This window comes from Panthera pardus, unplaced genomic scaffold (genome assembly GCF_024362965.1).
Source record: "Panthera pardus isolate Hobbes unplaced genomic scaffold, ASM2436296v1 HiC_scaffold_22, whole genome shotgun sequence".
Lineage (NCBI taxonomy): Eukaryota > Metazoa > Chordata > Mammalia > Carnivora > Felidae > Panthera > Panthera pardus.
The window spans coordinates 24,320,663-24,339,405 of record NW_026526788.1 but is presented as its reverse complement, the minus strand read 5'-3'; the positions used below and the strand labels follow the sequence as shown (position 1 = coordinate 24,339,405).

At 37.6% G+C, this 18,743-nt stretch overlaps 1 protein-coding gene across 3 annotated transcripts in view; it reads right to left on the bottom strand.

The window, feature by feature from the left end:
• Positions 1-18,743, bottom strand: part of NRBF2 (nuclear receptor binding factor 2) — a 35,129-nt gene that overhangs the window by 5,249 nt on the left and 11,137 nt on the right. The window contains exons 1-3 of one of the 3 annotated variants that reach the window (XM_053910335.1): positions 11,522-11,606; positions 7,042-7,102; positions 6,532-6,572 (exon numbers count right to left, since the gene is read on the bottom strand). In XM_053910335.1, coding sequence (XP_053766310.1) covers positions 6,532-6,555 — 24 coding nt within the window. In that variant the 5' untranslated portion in view covers positions 6,556-6,572; positions 7,042-7,102; positions 11,522-11,606. Of the gene's footprint in view, positions 1-6,531; positions 6,573-7,041; positions 7,103-11,521; positions 11,607-18,743 lie in introns of those variants that run through there. The other 2 variants (XM_019444294.2, XM_019444295.2) reach the window with 2 other exon arrangements.

Below are 18,743 nucleotides of genomic sequence, written 5' to 3'. Positions count from 1 at the left end.
GGTTCCTCAAAAAACTAAAAATAGAACTACCCTAGGACCCAGCAATTGCACTACTAGGCATTTATCCATGGGATACAGGTGTGCTGGTTCGAAGGGACACATGCACCCCCATGTTTATAGCAGCACTATCAACAATAGCCAAAGTATGGAAAGAGCCCAAATGTCCACTGACAGATGAATGGATAAAGAAGATGTGGTGTATATATGTACAATGGAGTATTATTCGGCAATCAAAAAGAATGAAATCTTGCCATTTGCAACTACGTGGATGGAACTGGAGGGTGTTATGCTAAGTGAAATTAGTCAGTCAGAGAAAGACAAAAATCATATGACTTCACTCATATGAGGACTTTTAAGAGACAAAACAGATGAACATAAGGGAAGGGAAACAAAAATAATATAAACACAGGGAGGGGGATAAAACAGAAGAGACTCATAAATACGGAGAACAAACTGAGGGTTTACTGGAGGGGTTGTGGGAGGGGGGATGGGCTAAATGGGTAAGGGGCACTAAGGAATCTCCTCCTGAAATCATTGTTGCACTGTATGCTAATTTGGATGTAAATTTTAAAAAATAAAAAATAAAATTAAAAAATAAATAAAAGTGGAGTAATGGAAAAAGATATTCTATCCAAACAGAACAAAATAAAAGCTGGGGTAGCAACACCTATATCAGGGAACATACGCTTTAAAACAAAAGCTGTAATAAGAGACAAAGAAGGACACTACACAATGTTAAAGGGATCACTCCAACAAGAAGAAAATATTTGGAAATATTTATGCAGCCAACAAAGGAGCACCTGAATATATAAAGCAAATAGTAACAAATGCAAAGGAAGAAACTGACAATAATAAACAACAGGGAACTTTTAAGGCCCCACTTACACAACAGATAGATCATCCACACATAATAGTAGTAAGGAAACACTGTCCTTAAAAGACACATTAGACCAGATGGACTTAACAGATATATATAGAACAATCCATCCAAATACAGAATACACATTCTTCTCAAGTGCACACAGGACTGCCTCCAGGATAAATCACTCAGGTGATGATCAGGCTCAGGTCATGATCTCGCGGTTTTGTGAGTTCAAATCCCGCATTGGGCTCTGTGCTGACAGCTCGGAGACTGGAGCCCACTTTGGATTCTGTGTCTCCCTCTCTCTCTGCCCCTCCCCTGCTTGCGCTCTGTCTCTCAAAAATAAATAAATGTTTAAAACCCATCATACTCAATGATTAGAAGCTGAAAGTTTTCCCTCTAAGATCAGGAACAAGATAAGGACTATCAACTCTTGCCATTTATTCAATATAATACCAAAGTCATACCCAATAATCAGATTTAAAAAAAAAAAGAAAAGGTATTCAAATTGGTTAAGGAAGAAATAAAACTCACTATCTGCCGATGACAGAATACTATATACAGACAACCCATAAGAAGCCACCAAAAAACCACCAGAATAAATGATTTCAGTAAAGTTTCAGGATACAAAATATACAGTAATCCATCACATTTCTATACACTAATATCAAAATAGCATTAAGTGAAATTAAGACAACAATCGTATCTACAATTACCTCAAGTAGAATAAAATACCTAAAAATAAATTTATAACCAAAGTGGCCTTTGGTCTGAAAACTAAAACACAGATGAAAAAAATAAAGATTACACAAATAAATGGAAAGACATACTACTGAAATGTCCATGTCACCCAAAGCAATCTACAGATTCAGTGCAATCCCTACTAAAATACCAATGACACTTTCCACTGAACTAGAACAAATAATCCCAAAATGTATATCGAAACACAAAAGTCCCAAATAACCAAAGCAATCTTGAGAAAGAACAAACCTGGAGGTACTATGCTCCCAGATTTTATTGCAAAATAAAAGTATATTAAGTATGTATGTATGTGTGTATACACACACACACACACACACACACACACACACACACACACACACAAGTATATTACAAAAGCTATGTAATCAAAACAGTATGGCATGGCACAAAAACAGACATATACATCAATGGAACAGAGTAGAAGTCACAAAAATAAATGCACATAGAGTCAATCCATGACAAAGGAGAGAAGAATATACAATGGGGAACGACAGTCTCTTCAATAAATGGTGTTGGTAAAACTGGTGTTTGCACTACATGCAAAAGAATTAAATTGGACCACTTTCTTACATCATATACAAAAATAAACTCAATGAATTGAAGACCTAACTGTGAGACCTGAAACTATAAAACTCCTGGAAGAAAACATAAGCAGTAAGCTCTTTCACACTGGTCTTAGTGATTTTTTTTTATCTGTCTCTTCAAGAACAAAAGTAAAAATAAATGGGACTGTATCAAAATATAAAGCTTTTGCAGTGAAGGAAACCATCAACGAAATGAAAAGGGAACCTACTTTTCATAAGGGACAATGTATTCACAAATGAAGTATCCACTAAGGGGTTATCATCCAAATTATATAAAGCACTCATAAAAGTCATTATGAGAAAAACAATCGGTTTTTAAAAATGGGCACAGGATCTGAGTACACATTTTTCCAAACACATACAGATGGCCAACAGATACATGAGAAGATGTTCAACATCACTAACCATTAGAGAAATGCAAATAAAAAAACACAATGAAATATTATCTCACACCTGTCAGAATGGCTGCTATGAAAAGTCAAGAAATAACAAATACTCGCAGGACGTGGTGAAAAAGGAACCCTTATGCACCGCTGGTGGGAATGTTAAGTTGGCGTTGCCACTACGGAAGCCAGTATGGTGGGTTCTCAAAAATTTAAAAATATAACAACCCTACAATCCAGTTATTCCACTACTAGGTATTTACCCAAAGAAACTAAATACACTAATTTGAAAAGATATCCACACCTCTGTGTTCACTGCAACATTATTTACAATAGCCAAGATACAGAAACAATCTGTATCTGTGGGTAGATGAATGGATTAAAAAAGATGTGGTACAAGGGGCGCCTGGGTGGGTCAGTAGGTTCAGCATCAGGTCATGATCTCAAAGTTCTTGGCTTTGAGCCCTGACGTCAGGCTCTATGCTGACAGTTCAGAACCTACTTCGGATTCTGTGTCTCCCTCTCTCTCTGAGCCTCCCCCACCACTCACGCTGCCTCTGTCTCTCTCTCTCAAAAATAAACATTAAAAAAAAAAAAAAAAAAGATGAAGTATATATAAATAGTAGCGTATTATCCAGGCATAAGAATGAGACCTTACCACCTGTGACAACATGGATGGACCTAGAGGATCTTACACTAAGTAAAATAAGTCAGAGAAAGACAAATATCTTATGATTTTACTTGTATGTGAAATCTAAGAAACAAATGAACAGAAACAGACTCATAAATACTGAGAATTGGTGGCTGCCACGGGAGTGGGGGGAGGGGTGTGGATTGATGGATGAAACAGGTGAAAGGGATTAAGAGGTACAAATGTCCAGGTATAAAACAAGTAAGCCATGGAGATGAAAAGGACAGTAGAAGGAATATGGCTAATAATATTGTAAGAACACTGTATGGTGAGAGATTGGAACTATTCTTATGGTCAGCACTGCATAATGTACAGAATCGTCAAATCACAATGTTGTGCACCTGAAATTAATGTAACATTGTATTATCAACTGAACTTAAAAATGACAGAATGAATGGCAGTTGAGGAACAGAGAGGCTCAGGAACTTGCCCAAGGTCACACAGCCAAAAAGGCAAAGCAGAGGTGTGGACCAACCAGGGCAGTCCAGCCCCAGTGAGGTGGTTTTAAAACACGTCTGAAAAAAATAAAATAAAATAAAATAAAAAATAAAAAAATAAAACATGTCTGTAACTTTTTGAACAGTCCTATCAAGAGATGGAGTCTAATTCCCCTCCCCTCGAACTGGGCGGGCCTCTGTGGTCAATTCAAGGAACAAGGCAGATGGAGGGACAATGCTGTGGAACTTCCACTATCTGTTGACTTCTCCTCAACCACCATGTGGGCAGATTAGAGAGAGACGAGAGAGGATGAGGATGAGGAGAGATGCCTCGCTGCCTGAGGAGCCCTAGCAGTTTCAGACCCAGCATCAGAGCCCTCCCAGCCCAGCACCAGAGAGAGAAGACACCTTTGAGATGACACCACCAGCTACCACCATTGACCGCATGACAGCCCTCGACCCCTGAGAACTGCCCAGCTGAGCCTGAGCCCCATCAACCTGATTTGTGAGCAAAAAAAAAAAAAAGACTTTATTATAACGTGACAACCTTGGTGATCTCCTTCCACTTAATGATCAGTCAACCATCATCATGCCATACAGCTAGGAAACTTATCTATGTGTGCGTGTGGAATAGTAACTGTGCTGCAAGAACGTGGGAGATGTTTTTGGGCCACCACCATCACCGCCTAAGTACTCACACCGTGTAGGATGTCGTGTGCAAGGCTTGTGTGCAAAGAATAGTCTACCTTCACATGGGCGTCGTGATTAAGTTTTCTTACCATTTTACAAGTTTGCTTTCAAAGAATTACACTACCATAAGGTATGCCTCTCTCTCATAATTGGGAGAAACTGCATATTGGCCTATCATCACACATAAGTGAGTTTTTAAAAATGTTAATAATGTTTCCAATACTGTATTATGGATGACTGTAATACTGTAGACCATAAACCCTTTATAAGGACTCATACAGTGGTGTGGAGGTTAGGCTACTGTGAAACAAGAGTATGGATTACACCAGGCTGCCATAAAGCAATCACACTGCTACGACTTCATCAGTGCATGAACTGTTATACCTGCACATAAACGAGTTTTTCACTTTCATTTTAGATGTCTAGTGTTAGTAATACATATTAATTTCTACAGTCTTGTATTCTGTAAGACAGTACTGATATAGGTGGTAACAGACAATTCATCTCATAAACAGACAACATAAACTTATTTTATCGACAAATACAGGATAGTACTTTAAATGTTTTCCTTGTTATATTAGTATTTTCTTTTTTCTAGCTTACATTCATGCAAGAATACAGTATATAATCACCTAACATACAAAATATATGTAATCAACTGTTTATGTTATCATTAAGGCTTCTGCTCAACAGTAGGCTATTGTAGTTAAGTTTGGGAGAAGGGGTATAAAAATTACAGGCAGATTTTCAACTGTACAGGAGGCTTGCATCCCTAAGACCCAAGTTATTCAACAGTTGACTATTCAACATTTTCTAAGCTGAATGTGTTTTTTGTCAGTGAGTATTTGTGGAAACTTTCTGTTAACAATTTTCTACTTGTAAAAGTAACATTCACTATAGATAGAGTATGTGAAACAAACTTTTTAATATTTGGTTTAAAATATTGCCTGGCAATATGTGAACCATACTATGTACTTTTTAAATTTTTTAAAATGTTTTCATTTATTTTTGAAAGTAGGGACAGAGAGAGAGATAGAGCAGAGGAGGAGCCGGGGATTGGGGAGGGGACAGGATTCAAAGCAGTCTCTATGCTAACAGCAGAAAGCCCAATGTGGGGCTCGAACTCACAGAACTGCAAGATCATGAATTGAGCCAAAGTCAGACGCTTAACCGACTAAGCCACCCAGGCACCCCCACACTGGGTACTTTAAAAATTTTCTAAATGAGAAAAACACTGGCCTAAAAAAAAACGACAATGCAATTTAATAGAATTCTATCTGATACGATTTTTAAAAACTTAAATGCCATCTGTATTCAGCTTGAAATTAGAAAACTTTCTGCTTTAGGGATGTATACTACAACTAGCTAAAATCCCTTTTTATTAAGGGGCTCAGAAGGCTCAGTGCATGTATGTATTATGTGGCCAACATGAGCAGTTCTACACTGTCAAAAGGAAGTGCAGGAAATAAAACACAACTTTCAGATTTTCTTGGTTCAGTTTGAGGAAGTGGCATTTTCTCCCTGCCACTGACATCCCCTCACAGAAAAGATCTCCTTAATTCAACTAGACAAACATTTACTGAGTATCTCCTAAGTACCCTGCCACTTGCATAATCAGAAAATCATCTTTGGATGAAGGCATTTTCAAAACCTAGGTACACCCTCCCCTAACACGGAAAACATTTAAAGCCATTGGTGAAACAAATATAAAGGTACCAGAACTGTTTAGGAATTCAGGAAAAGACAAATTCAGATTTAAATTATTTTTGGCAAGCAAAGGGAAGTCCAATTGGTCGACCCTTGGCCAGGCCTGCTTACTTTCTGTGAGCTAAGCTAATACTGAAATGAGTTAATGATCAGGAAAGACCCTAGAAGTCTCTAAGGAAAACACTCGATCTGAGATCTAGAAGTAACTAATAGAAAACAGAAGTTTCTGCATGCCATCTCTGGGATGTCGACAGTAGTTCACTGAGTTTTAATTTCTGAAGTACTCCTATCTTTTCCATTTTATGTATTTTTGACTACAGTGTTTTGAGAAGGGCATACTTTATTTTACACACAATTCAAGTATCCACAAGAAAATCCTTCTAACCCTTATGCAAATATTAAGAAATTGTCTCACCTGCTCAGACTGTGTGAGCTTCATGGCTTCAGAAAGATATGCTGGTTAAAAAAAAAAAAGGCACATTAATGAGTGTCATAATTTTGTAATCAACAGGTCAAAGGAAGAATTTCAACACTCCTATGACAAAAAAGAACTGGTTTTAGAAGCAATTCCAAGCAATTCTGCTACATAATTATCTTCCCAAAATCAAACAAGGTGGGGATTTTAAGAAGATAGGATTTTTTTTTCCCTTAAGTTGTATTTATTTATTTTGAGAGAGACAGAGACAGTGCAACTGCGGAAAGAGCAGAGGGAGGGGGAGAGTGAGAGAATCCCAAGCAGGATCCACACTGCCAGCACAGAGCCTGACATGGGGCTTGAACCCACGAAGCTGCAGGAACATAACCTGAGCCAAAACCAAGAGTCGGATGCTTAACTGACTGAGCCACCCAAGCCTCCCAAGAAGACAGGATTCTTAACTTCTCCAAGAAGTCAGTGGTAATCAACTGTAGATATTCTCTACCCCACCTTGAAGGAGTCTGCTCTTCAAAATCCTTGTAGATTTCACAATTAAGAAAGTAAAGATGGCCTAATAAAAAAATAGGATTAGGGAGGATTAAAACTAAGCAAAAACCTTATCAAAACCTTATTATTATGATCACAAAAATGTCAAGAGATTGATTACAGTGTCTTTTTAACCACATGAATACTTGGACTAAATCATTTTGGCCTCCTTCAAAACTACTTTTATTGAATTATTTCTGAGCTATCCCATCAACCTAACCTACCACGCATGAATCAGGTAGTTAAAAGCCATTAAGAACTTGTTGACATATTTATTGTAAGTTGTTGTCTTTTACTAAGACCTTAAATAGTCCTAATAAATAATAAACTTAAGCTTCTCTTTGACCTTAGGATCAGTTCCTGGGTGACTTAATTTACTTGAATTTAAATAACAGTCACTGTAAAAATACATTTTTCCTCTCTGCTAAAAAGCTTAAAGCCAAATTCTCCTTCTATCAAATAAGCAAGAACTCATGGTACACTTTGTGAACAATATTTCCAGGCACTCCTCATTTTATCTTTCTAAGGATTCCTCATCTGCTTATTTTTAATTACATTTTGTATTTTGTTGTATTCCTCTGGAAGACCTTTTATATACTGCCTGGAACAAAAGAGAGTATAAACAAGTATCATAATAGATCATACACAATCTCTATTTCTTATTTCTTATTATCAACGTCTCAGTATCTCAGTTCTTTTTGCCTTTTTGCAGATCTTACAGGGCAATGTTTCTGTCATCTTAAAGCCAAATATTTTAATGATTTTGAGTTCATGACTTAGAACTGTTGCCTGCTAGGTTATACCATAATCTTTAAGATACGGATTAACTGGATGGTCCTTCCCCAACAGTAAAACAGAGTTGGCTATATAGCCTTTGCTCTAGCCATACTTAAATTTTTTCCTCAACTTTTGTGTCTTTTATTCCTATAGTAAGTCTATATAACTGCATACAGACTATTTCTTTGTCTTTTTCTTCATGTTTAAGGCTGTTGAGACACTCTTATCTATTGCAGCAATACAGTGTGGATGAACTTCCCTATTATTTCCACATACCATCGTCTCCCCATCTGAACTACAGTTTGCTGTAAATTCACTTTTTAAACAAAGGGAACAGTTTCATAAAACCAGGCTTAAACCAACTGGACAGCCTTTGTAGAACCTTGCAACTATAACATGACAGTAGAGAATACCCAAGGACATGAGTTTCCAAAGCCAAAAAAAAATCAAGAGTCACACTGCCACTTAAAGTATTTCCCATGTTTTAATTTACAATTTGGGTCTTAAGGGGGCATCTAGCTGGTTCACTTGGTAGAGTGTGTGACTTTTGATCTTGGGGTTGTGAGTTCAAGCCTCACACTGGGTATAGAGATTACTTAAAAAAAAAAAAAAAAAAGTAAAAATAAATAAATAAATAATATTTGGGTCTTAATAAAAGAAAAAAATTTCATCTGATTACATAGTCATGAATTTGTTCCAGAGTCACAACCGAATATCTCACACACACAGCAAAATATTGCCTCTGAATGACAAAGACTGATCTGCTCAGAATCATTTTCATGCTGCCACAGCTTCATAGGAAGGTCCAGGTCAAGATAGGTTTCAACCAAGTATATGTAGACACTGTGAACTCTGAGGTCTGCTCATCTTCTAAACTGCTGGAGTTCTAAGCACTATAAATGGCTATTATCAACTTCACATTTAAGCTTTTGCTCTTTTTGCTGTTTGTCAAAGAAGAGAAACCCACTTAGGCAAGTGGACTGTGTAAGACTATGAGCAAGAATTCTATCCAGCTATAGCTGCTAATCAAGGTTTCTGAGCAACAGATTTTTCTGACAATCCTGGAGTCAAGCCATGTCAGGTGTAGAGCTTACTTAAAAAAAAAAAAAAAACCCATCAGAAGATCACAAAGTATAGAGGCTATGAGTTTAGCTATGTAATATCAGGGTAAATGTTTATGTCCCAGAATCTCCTCTGATCTTTCATAGTTTGATAAGAGGCACCTCCTTTGCCCTTAAGTTCTCTATTTCAGGCTTTCCTTTTTATCAGTCATTCTCAGATGATGACCTTCCCTATCATATTTTTTTTAATGTTTATTTCTTTTCGAGAGAGCAAGCAAACAGGGGAGGGGCAAAGAGGGAAGGAGACACAGAATTGGAAGCAGGCTCCAGGCTCCCAGGTGTCAGAACAGAGCCCAACATGGGCTTGAACCCACAAACCGTGAGATCATGACCTGAGCTGAAGTTGGACACTTAACCAACTTAGCCACCCAGGCGCCCTTCCCTATCATATTTCTAAAATAAATCCCTTCAGAATATATTTACACCCATACCTCCCAAAGCATCTCTGCTATAAGCCCCAGATATAAGTCAATTTAGAAAATACTAAGCTTATTCCAACCACGTCAATTTTCAAATTAGCATTACATTCACAACTCCACTCTAAAAAACACAAGGCTATTTTTAACCCAGTCTAAACTCCAAATCAAATCAGCTCAGTGGGATTAACTGATCACACTTGAGTTCTATCTCCCTAATTAAAACTAATGGGATCCAAAAGGCTGCCTTTATCTTTTCTACCCCTGAGAATGTCACAGATTGTAGATACTGAGAAAGTGGGGAAAGGCGTGTAAAGCCCAATATTGGTTTTAATTCCTCAAAGACAGGGACGCAGATTAGGAATGAAAGAAACGTTTCTCCCTTTTATATATTCAGAACCTCCTAACGCTCAATGCACAACATATACTGATCATTCCATTGTGATATATTTTATATACATGTAACCACAAAGACTCTGGGTTATTTAACCAGAGGTATTACTTCACTGGGGCATTCACCCACAACACTATTGTTGTTGTTTTTTAAATAGTGTAATATATTTTCTTTTTTTTTTTTTTAAGCTTGTTTATTTATTTTGAGAGAGACAACACGTGAGCAGAGGAGGGGCAGAGAAAGAGAGAGAGTGAGAGAATCCCAAGCAGGCTCCACAGCACAGAGCCTGATGTGTGGCTTGAACTTATGAACTATGAGATCATGACCTGAACAGAAATCAAGTGCCACTTAACTGACTGAGCCACTCAGGCAACCCAGTACACTGACTTTTCTGTATAGTGACTATAACAATTTCATTCATAACAAAATATGGTTTATGAAAGATTTAAAGAGTACTAGCTGCCAAGTTTAATGTTGCATAAAGCTCCCCATAAAACTCCCTATAAAAATTCACAAAGACTTATGGGGTATGCACTCAGCCCTACAGCTGAAGGAGTACACTTCAGTGGCAAAACTCATTCTTTAAAAATAAGACTTGAGGGGTGCATGGGTGGCTTAGTCAGTTAAACGTCTGACTTTGGCTCAGGTCATGATCTCGCAGCTCATGGGTTCGAGCCCTGTGTGAGGCTCTGTTCTGTGTCTCCCCCTCTCTCTCTGCCCCTCCCCCTCCTCGCTTGTGCTTTGTCTCAAAAATAAACATTAAAAAAATTTTTTTAAATAAGACTCGAATTTTTTTCTAAAAATCATGGACATGTAGGCAAAAATCACTAACATAAAAGGACTTATTCAAACCAGGGCCCACTGTGTGGTATTTCAGCAGTAAGGCAACACTGGAGGGGTATATTCTGCCAAGAAAGAACATGGCTTTAATCACTGCAGTGGCCTAGAAGAAAAAGAAAGTGTTTTCCTCTAACAGAAAGACTATAAGATTTGTTCTAAGAAAGGTGGCCTATTTTTAATGCAGCATAAGTAAAACACTCCCTCCTCAAAGCTTTTAGGTTAATTAGCCAACTGAAACCAGTCTGTACAAAACAGACCCCAAAAATCTATTTGAGTTCAGCATATGCTAGACTGTGGGACTGATTGGGATAAAATTAGGTGTTTGATAAGAAGTCATTAATTCTAAATTTCATACCTAAAAGCAAGCTATCATCAGCATGACACCATAGGCATGAATGTACAGATGAAATATTCAGAAGGAAACTAAGGAAGACCACAGAAGAGTATTATCAGCATCTTAGAAATCCAGTGAAAATTAAATGGTTAGAATTAAGTTGGTTATTACCTTCATAACCCAAAATGGCTAACTGAAATCCATTTTCCATAGTAACTAAGATGTATATTGACAGATATCTTGCAATCACTTCTATCTTTAGGGTTCTCCAGGTTCAGAAAGCTGTGTCCAGGAGTCATTTTGCATATACAACCAGTATTGCATATACAACCTTCATGGTTTAGAAAGACAAGGTTAGGAAGAACTGGGAAATCCAAGATACTCACTTGAAAAATAGTCCAAACTGACATTCTGGTAGGTCAATACTGTCAACCTTGTATATGCAGGCCAACAGCACATCATTACTATTGTGACTTTCATTCTGAATAAACTGTTGAGAGATACTGGAGAAAAGAAACTGCCCTCCAGTTTAGACATGGTATTTCTTTAAAAGAATACTCACCTGAAGCCTTTTTGTGACAAGAAATAGCCTCTTCGTATTTTCCTGCAGCTAATAAACGATCTGCTCGTCTGCTCTGTTGATGAGCCTAGAAGACAAACATTCCTAAGTTCCTCCAAATTATATAAAAAGACACGACTTAAAATTTTTTGACAAGATAAATAATGCCTTTTTTTGCCACCCAGCAAACCATTACAGATGTATCTATGAGAAATCTAACAGGTAGCATCTGAGGACTGGCATCTTTTCTCAACTCTACCAATAAACTATCAAGTTTAACACCAGCGCTGAGCTCCTTCAATGAGTCACATTCTTCCATTCTTCAGAGATTAACCAAGAGTTACAATCACAGATTGTATATTTATTTACTTGACTTTTAACAACCTCCTTTCAAAACAAAAGCTATCTTGTAGATCCTTTCACTAGTTTGTATAGTTTATAAACTACAATAAGGAAATTATAAAATAGTAAAATTCAAGCTATTAACTCATTCTTTCCTTTCAACATTAAAGTTACTATTTAAGATAAAAATCTGTATACTGTACAGCTAAAGAATTATACCAATATTTAATATTACAGTGATTTTTTTTTCAGGTAACACTGACCAAAACAAACTCAGATGTGAAAGCAAATGGCTCAAGTGCCCCCAAATGTAAAGGTAAATGGATTAATAAGTAGTCACTGGCCTCTTTACCTGTGTGCTACACTTTAAGAATTACTACAACATGGGACACCTGGTGGCCAGTCGGTTAAGTATCCAACTTCGGCTCAGGGCATGATCTCATGGTTCATGAGTTCGAGTCCGCACCAGGCTCTGTGCTTACAGCTCAGAGCCTGCAGCCTGCTTTGGATTCTATGTCTCTCTCTCTCTCTCTCTCTGTCTCTCTCTCTCTCTCTCTCTCTGTCTCTCTCTCTCTCTCTCCTCCTGCCCCTCCCCCACTCATGCTCGCTTGCACTCTCTCAAAAACAGATAAACATTTAAAAAAATTAAAAAAGAAAAAAAGAATTACTACAACTTTATGAATGTGATTCCCTTTCTTACATGAGGATGTGCAGCAGACATATCTGACCTAAGGTTCCACAGTTAGCAGACAAGGAGCAAGTCAGAAATGATCAAAGTCAATTTTTCTAACTAGGTAGTTTTCCTCACTAACAAACTCACAGATGATTTAGAAACGCTGCTTTAAAAAAAGTAAAAAGCATCGTACACCCATCTTCATAGCAGCATCAATCACAACAGTCAAAAAAAGGTGGAAGCAACCCAAATGTCTCTATATATTTATATATGTATATACATACATATATAATAGAATTATTATTAAACCTTGAAAAAGAAGGAAATTCTGATGCATGCTACAACATGAACTCTGAGGACATTATGTTAACAATAAAATATAAAAGGGGCACCTGGGTGGCTCAGTCGGTTAAGCATCACTCTTGATTTTGGCTCAGGTCATGACCTGTTTAGGAGTACAAGCCCCGCATTGAACTTGTGCTGACAGAGTGGTGCCTTCTTGAGATTCTCTCTCCCTCTCTCTGCCCCTCCCCTGCTCACCCCCCACAAAATAAATTTTAAAAAATTAAAATAAATAAGCCAGTTACAAAAAGACAAATACTATATGATCTCACTTATATGGATATCTAAAGTAGTGAAACTCATAAAAACAGAAAGTGAAATGGTGGTTGCCAGGGGGTGGAGAGAAAAATGAGTTAAGGTGGAGAGTTTCAATTTTACAAGGTGAAAGGTTCTGGGGACCTGTTGCACAAATGAATATACTTGCTACTAAACTGTGTACTTAAAAATGAGAAAGGATAAATTTTACGCTATGTGTATTACCTCAATTTTTAAATCTTTATTTATTGTTATTTTTTTTTTAGTAACCTTAACTTAAATGTGGGGCTTGAACTCGGGACCAGAGATCAAGAGCTGCATGCTCTTCCGACTGAGCCAGCCAGGCGCCCCTTTACCTCAATTTTTTAACAAAGCAAAAAGCAAATCTGTTCTGTCAGGTGTAAAGTGATTTATCTTGAATGCTTTTCAAAAACTGTGCCACAGATGTCTCATAAAAATACTTCAGAGAATCACTTTTGCAACAGAGTAGAAATATTCTGGGCATGTTTGCAAATCACACTCAATGTAAAACAGAGGTGAAGACAAAAGTAGAAATCAGCAATGCATGCTTGTTTACATTTTCCCTTCTATTTATGTCAGGAAGACACAACACTATTTAAAAGCAAGATCATCCATTTCAACTGTTTCAGAGGCTGTTTACTCTTCAAATAATAACTAAACAAGCTTTGTCCCTAAGTCTCAATTTATTCCTGAAAATAATGACGGGTAAAAGAAATGGCTAGGGGCTTAAAATACTTTTAACTGAGCATAAAATACGTCCTGAACACAGGAGTATCTTTTGGTACCTAGAAATGACACAGATCTTTTGGGAAGAGAATATACACGAAGAAAACTAAGTTATAATCAACATGATTTCTCTATGTGTTCTGATAATATAGTTAAAGCAAATGGCAATCAACAAGGTTCTAGGTGTGTGTGGGGGGGAACCCACAAAGGAAGGGGTGAATTTGCACGTGCCTTAACCTTTCTGAGGTTTGAAAGAAGCCCTACATAAGAGACAAAACTCAAATTCCAAAGTATCTCCTAACTGTGGACGGCAAAGTACAGATCCAGCCTTACCACGAAGCCAGGGCTCTGCGCACAAGTCTTGGCTCTCCCACTAACCAGCTAAATTATTTCATCCTTCAGGGTCTGTTTACAGGTGATGAACCTGTAAGACGACAGAAATGGACTATATCGGTGCTACTCAAGTTTTAGTGGAATACAAATCACCTGGGGATCTGGTTAAAATGCAGACTCTGATTCAGTAGGTCTAGAACAGGGGGTCGAGATTCTACCCGCATGTAGCTGAAGCTGCTGGCTCTGGGATACCCTTTGCAAAGCAGGAAGAGATGCTCTCTGAGGTTGCCTCTTCTATGCCTCTGATGATATTAACCACTTTCTACGTTGTACTATGAAGTACAACTCCCTAAATAAACTTCAAGCTCCATAATAACAGAATAAATTATTAAATACCAAAGAAACACACAAAAAGTTCTCAAGTGGTGAGAATAGGATCTCATACCTGTCCTGACTTCCCTAAAACCTTCCCATGTAAAGTTCAAGCTCTGATCACTCTGCCAATTCAAGAGTTACATCTCATTTAAAAATACACACCTACTCTAGGTTATCTGGCACCACAGCAATCAAATTCCCTATTTAAAAAAAATGCAGGGGTGCCAGGGTGGCTCAGTCAGTTGAGCGGCAGGCTCTTAATTTCGCCTCAGGTCATGATCTCCCGGTTTGTGGGATCCGCACTGACAGCACAGAGAAGCCTACCTGGGATTCTCTCTCCCTCTCTCTCTGCCCCTCCCTGCCCTCCAAATAAATAAACTTCAAAAAAATAATAATAATAAAATACAGTTACTACTAAGCTCCTGTTACACACCCAGCAAGCAGAGTCTCTGTACAGAGCTTGACTGCCTAGATTCAAATCTTAGCTTGAACACTTATTAGACACATGAAACTGGCTTTCTTAACTTTCTGCCTGAGTTTTCCCATCTCTAAAATGAGAGTACAGTGAAAATTAGTTAAAAGACAATAAAAGCTATGGCAATCCCTGCCATTAAGTTCACAATATATAGTTGGGGAGGCTAGACTAAATTGTTTTGTTTTTTTCCCCTAACTGAAGATACTATAGGAAAATTATCTTGGTAATATTTCTTATTTTTATGATTATTTTTAATACCTCTTATTTTTAAAACAAAATTTAAAGATCTCTAATTTAGGGGCACCTGGGTGGCTCAGTCGGTTAAGCGTCCAACTTCGGCTCAGGTCATGATCTCATGTTCCTGAGTTCGAGCCACATGTTGGGCTCTGTGCTGGTAAGCTCAGAGCCTGGAGCCTGCTTCAGATTCTGTGTCTCTCTCCCTCAAAAATAAACAAACATTTAAAACAAATCTCTAGTTTAAAACTGATCTCTTTAAATACTGCTCTTGGTAGAATCACAGCCATTAAATGTTAAGTCCATAACTATGTTTCTTCAGTAACTCAAAACAGCAACAAAAAGCAACTGAAATGGAAAATGTTGGTGAGAGATTCTAAAAGCAGTTTGGGCACTCATATACATATATATATCTATCTACGTAGATCTCTCTCTCTCTCTCTATATATATATATATATATATCTTTAATTTTTTTAAGGGGGGGGAAGAGGGAGGGAGAGGGAGAGAGAGAAAATCTTACGTGGGATCCACAGTGAGGGTGGGTCCCAACAAGGGGCTCATCCCACCATGACTGTGGGATCATGACCCAAGCTGATATCAAGAGTCTAATGCTCAACTGACTGAGCCACCCAGGTGCCCCTGGGCACTCATATATTTTAATTCTGTTAACACGTTTTTCTTTTGCCAAGTATTTCAAGATGCAGTAAGATTTATGGAAAAGGCTTTATCTTAATATTGCATATTCATTCAGAAAGGATAAAAGACACTCCAGGTCTTTGAGTGGTTTCACTAACAATTCAATTTAATGTTTAAGAATGCATCTATTTTGAGTACTGACCAAATTAAGCTTTTTTTTTTTTTTTCTTAAATAAAGTATCAATACTGACCAGGAAACTGTTAGACAGAAAAGGCAATGTAACACTCTTCAAGAGCGTAAACTCCATTAACTCATTTTCATCTCCCTAGCTGGTAAATAAATGAGCTCAATTTTTTGTCTGTTTTAACCCTCTGGATTTCTTATAAAAATGTATAAATCTTTCATAAAAATCCGTGTTTTCTAAACTAACAAACAAAACAGAAACAGACTCATAAATACAGGGAAGAGGGTGGGTTGACAGATGAAGTAAAGAGGACTAAGAAATAAAAACTTCCACTTATAAGTCACAGAGGTGAAAAGTGCAGCATAGGGTATAAAGTCCATAATATTCTAATAACATTGTATGGTGACAGATGGTGACTAATTATGGTGAGCACTGAGTAATGTATACAACTGTCAAAACACTATGTTGTATACCTAATACTAATATATAACACTATGTCAACTATACTTAAAAAAAAAAAAATGGTGTTTTCTTTTCTGTCCTAATTATCTTTTATCATTCTAATAGGTCACAGTTAACTAATCATTAGTAGCTGTGTCCCATAGGATATACATATTTTTTAATTCAGGTATAGTTGACATATAAAACATTTATTTAGTTTCAGGTGTACATGATTTGATATTTGTATATATTGCAAAACAATTACGACAGTAAGTCTTTTAACATCATACACCATACACTGTTACAAAAAAATTTTTTCTTCTGCTCAAGACTTTTAAGGTCTACTGTCTTAGCAACTTTCAAATATGTAATTCAGTATTATTAACTATAGTCACCATGTTATATATTGCATCCCAGGACTTATTCATAACTGCAAGTTTGTACCTTCTGGCCTCCTTCATCCATTTTAACCTTAGTCACCGTGGCAACTACCAATCTATGAGTTTGGGTTTTTGTTTTGTTTTGCCTTTTAAGTTCCATCTGTAAGTGAAATCACTTAAATTTGTCTTTCTCTGACTTTTTCAAATAGCATAATGCCCTCTATCTCCATTTATGTTTCATAAGTGGAAAGACTCTGGGTTTTTTTGTGGCTAAATAATATTCATTATATAAATACCACATCTTTATCCATTCATCCATCAATGGACACTTATTTTCATATCTTGGTTGTTACAAATAGTCTGTATATCTTTTCAAGTTAGTGTTTTTGTTTTCTTCAAATACCCAGAAGTGGAACTGCTGGATCATATGGTATCTCTATTTTTCTTTTTTTTCTTTTTTTTTTTTTTTTAATTTTTTACTGTTCACTCATTTTTGAGAGAGAGTGAGAGCACAAGCAGGGGAGGGGCAGAGAGAGGGAGACACAGAATCCAAAGCAGGCTCGAGACTCTGAGCCATCAGCACAGAGCCTGACGTGGGGCTTGAACCCACAAACCACAAGATCACGACCTTAGCTGAAGTTGGACACTTAACTGACTGAGCCACCCAGGTGCCCCATGATGTCTATTTTTCATTTTTTGAGGAACCTCCATACTGTTTTTCATAGTGCCTGCACCAATTTGCATTCCCACCAATAGTGCACAAGGGTTCTCTTTTCTCCACATCACAGCCAACACTTGTTATTTCTAGTCTTCTTGATACTAGCCATTCTAACATGGGTGAGATGAGGGGTGCCTGGGTGGCTCAGTCAGTTAGGCATCCGACTTCGGCTCAGGTCATGATCTCACCGTTTAGGTCATGATCTCACTGTTTGTGAGTTTGTGAGCCCACATCAGGCTCTGTGCTGACAGCTCAGAACCTGGAAGCCTGCTTTGGATTCTGTGTCTCCCTCTCTCTCTGCCCCTCCTCCCCCTTTCAAAAATAAACACTAACATGGGTGAGATGATATCTCATGTGGCTTTGATATGCATTCCCCTGATGATCAGTGATTATTAAGGATCTTTTCACGTACCAGTTAGCCATGTGGATGTCTCCTTTGGAAAAATGTCTTTTCAGATTCTCTGTCCATTTTTTAATTGGACTGTTTGTTCTTTTTGCTATTGAGTTGTATGAATTCTTTATGTATTTTGTTGGACACTAACCCCTTATCAGATGCATGATTTGCAAATATTTTCTCCCATTCAGCAGGTTGCCTTTTCATTTTTCATTTTGTTAATGATTCCCTTTGCTGTGCAGCTTATTAGTTTGATGTTCCACAAAATTATATTTTCTTGATATTCTTTGTTGATTTTCTTATTTTCTTTACTTCTTTATCAACAACTGTTGGTAAGCAGTTATATCATAGCTATATCATAGCTCCCAATGACCCCTGCCTTCCGGTATTCATACCCGTATGTAATCTCTTCCCCTCTAATGTGCACTAAACCTAGTGACCTGCATCTAAGGAATAGAATACAGCAAAGGGGAGGGGATGTTGCTCCTCTGATTAGGTTACAAAAGACACTGGCTTCCATCTTGGTAGCATTCACTCCCCCCTTGCTCACTTTTTTAAAATGTTGATTTGATAGAGAAAGAGAGCTGGGGAGAGGTGGGAGGGGCAGAGAGAGAGAAACAGAGAGAAGGAGGGAGGGAGGGAGGGAGGGAGGGAGGGAGGGAGAGAGAATCCCAAGCAGTCTCCACACCTGTCA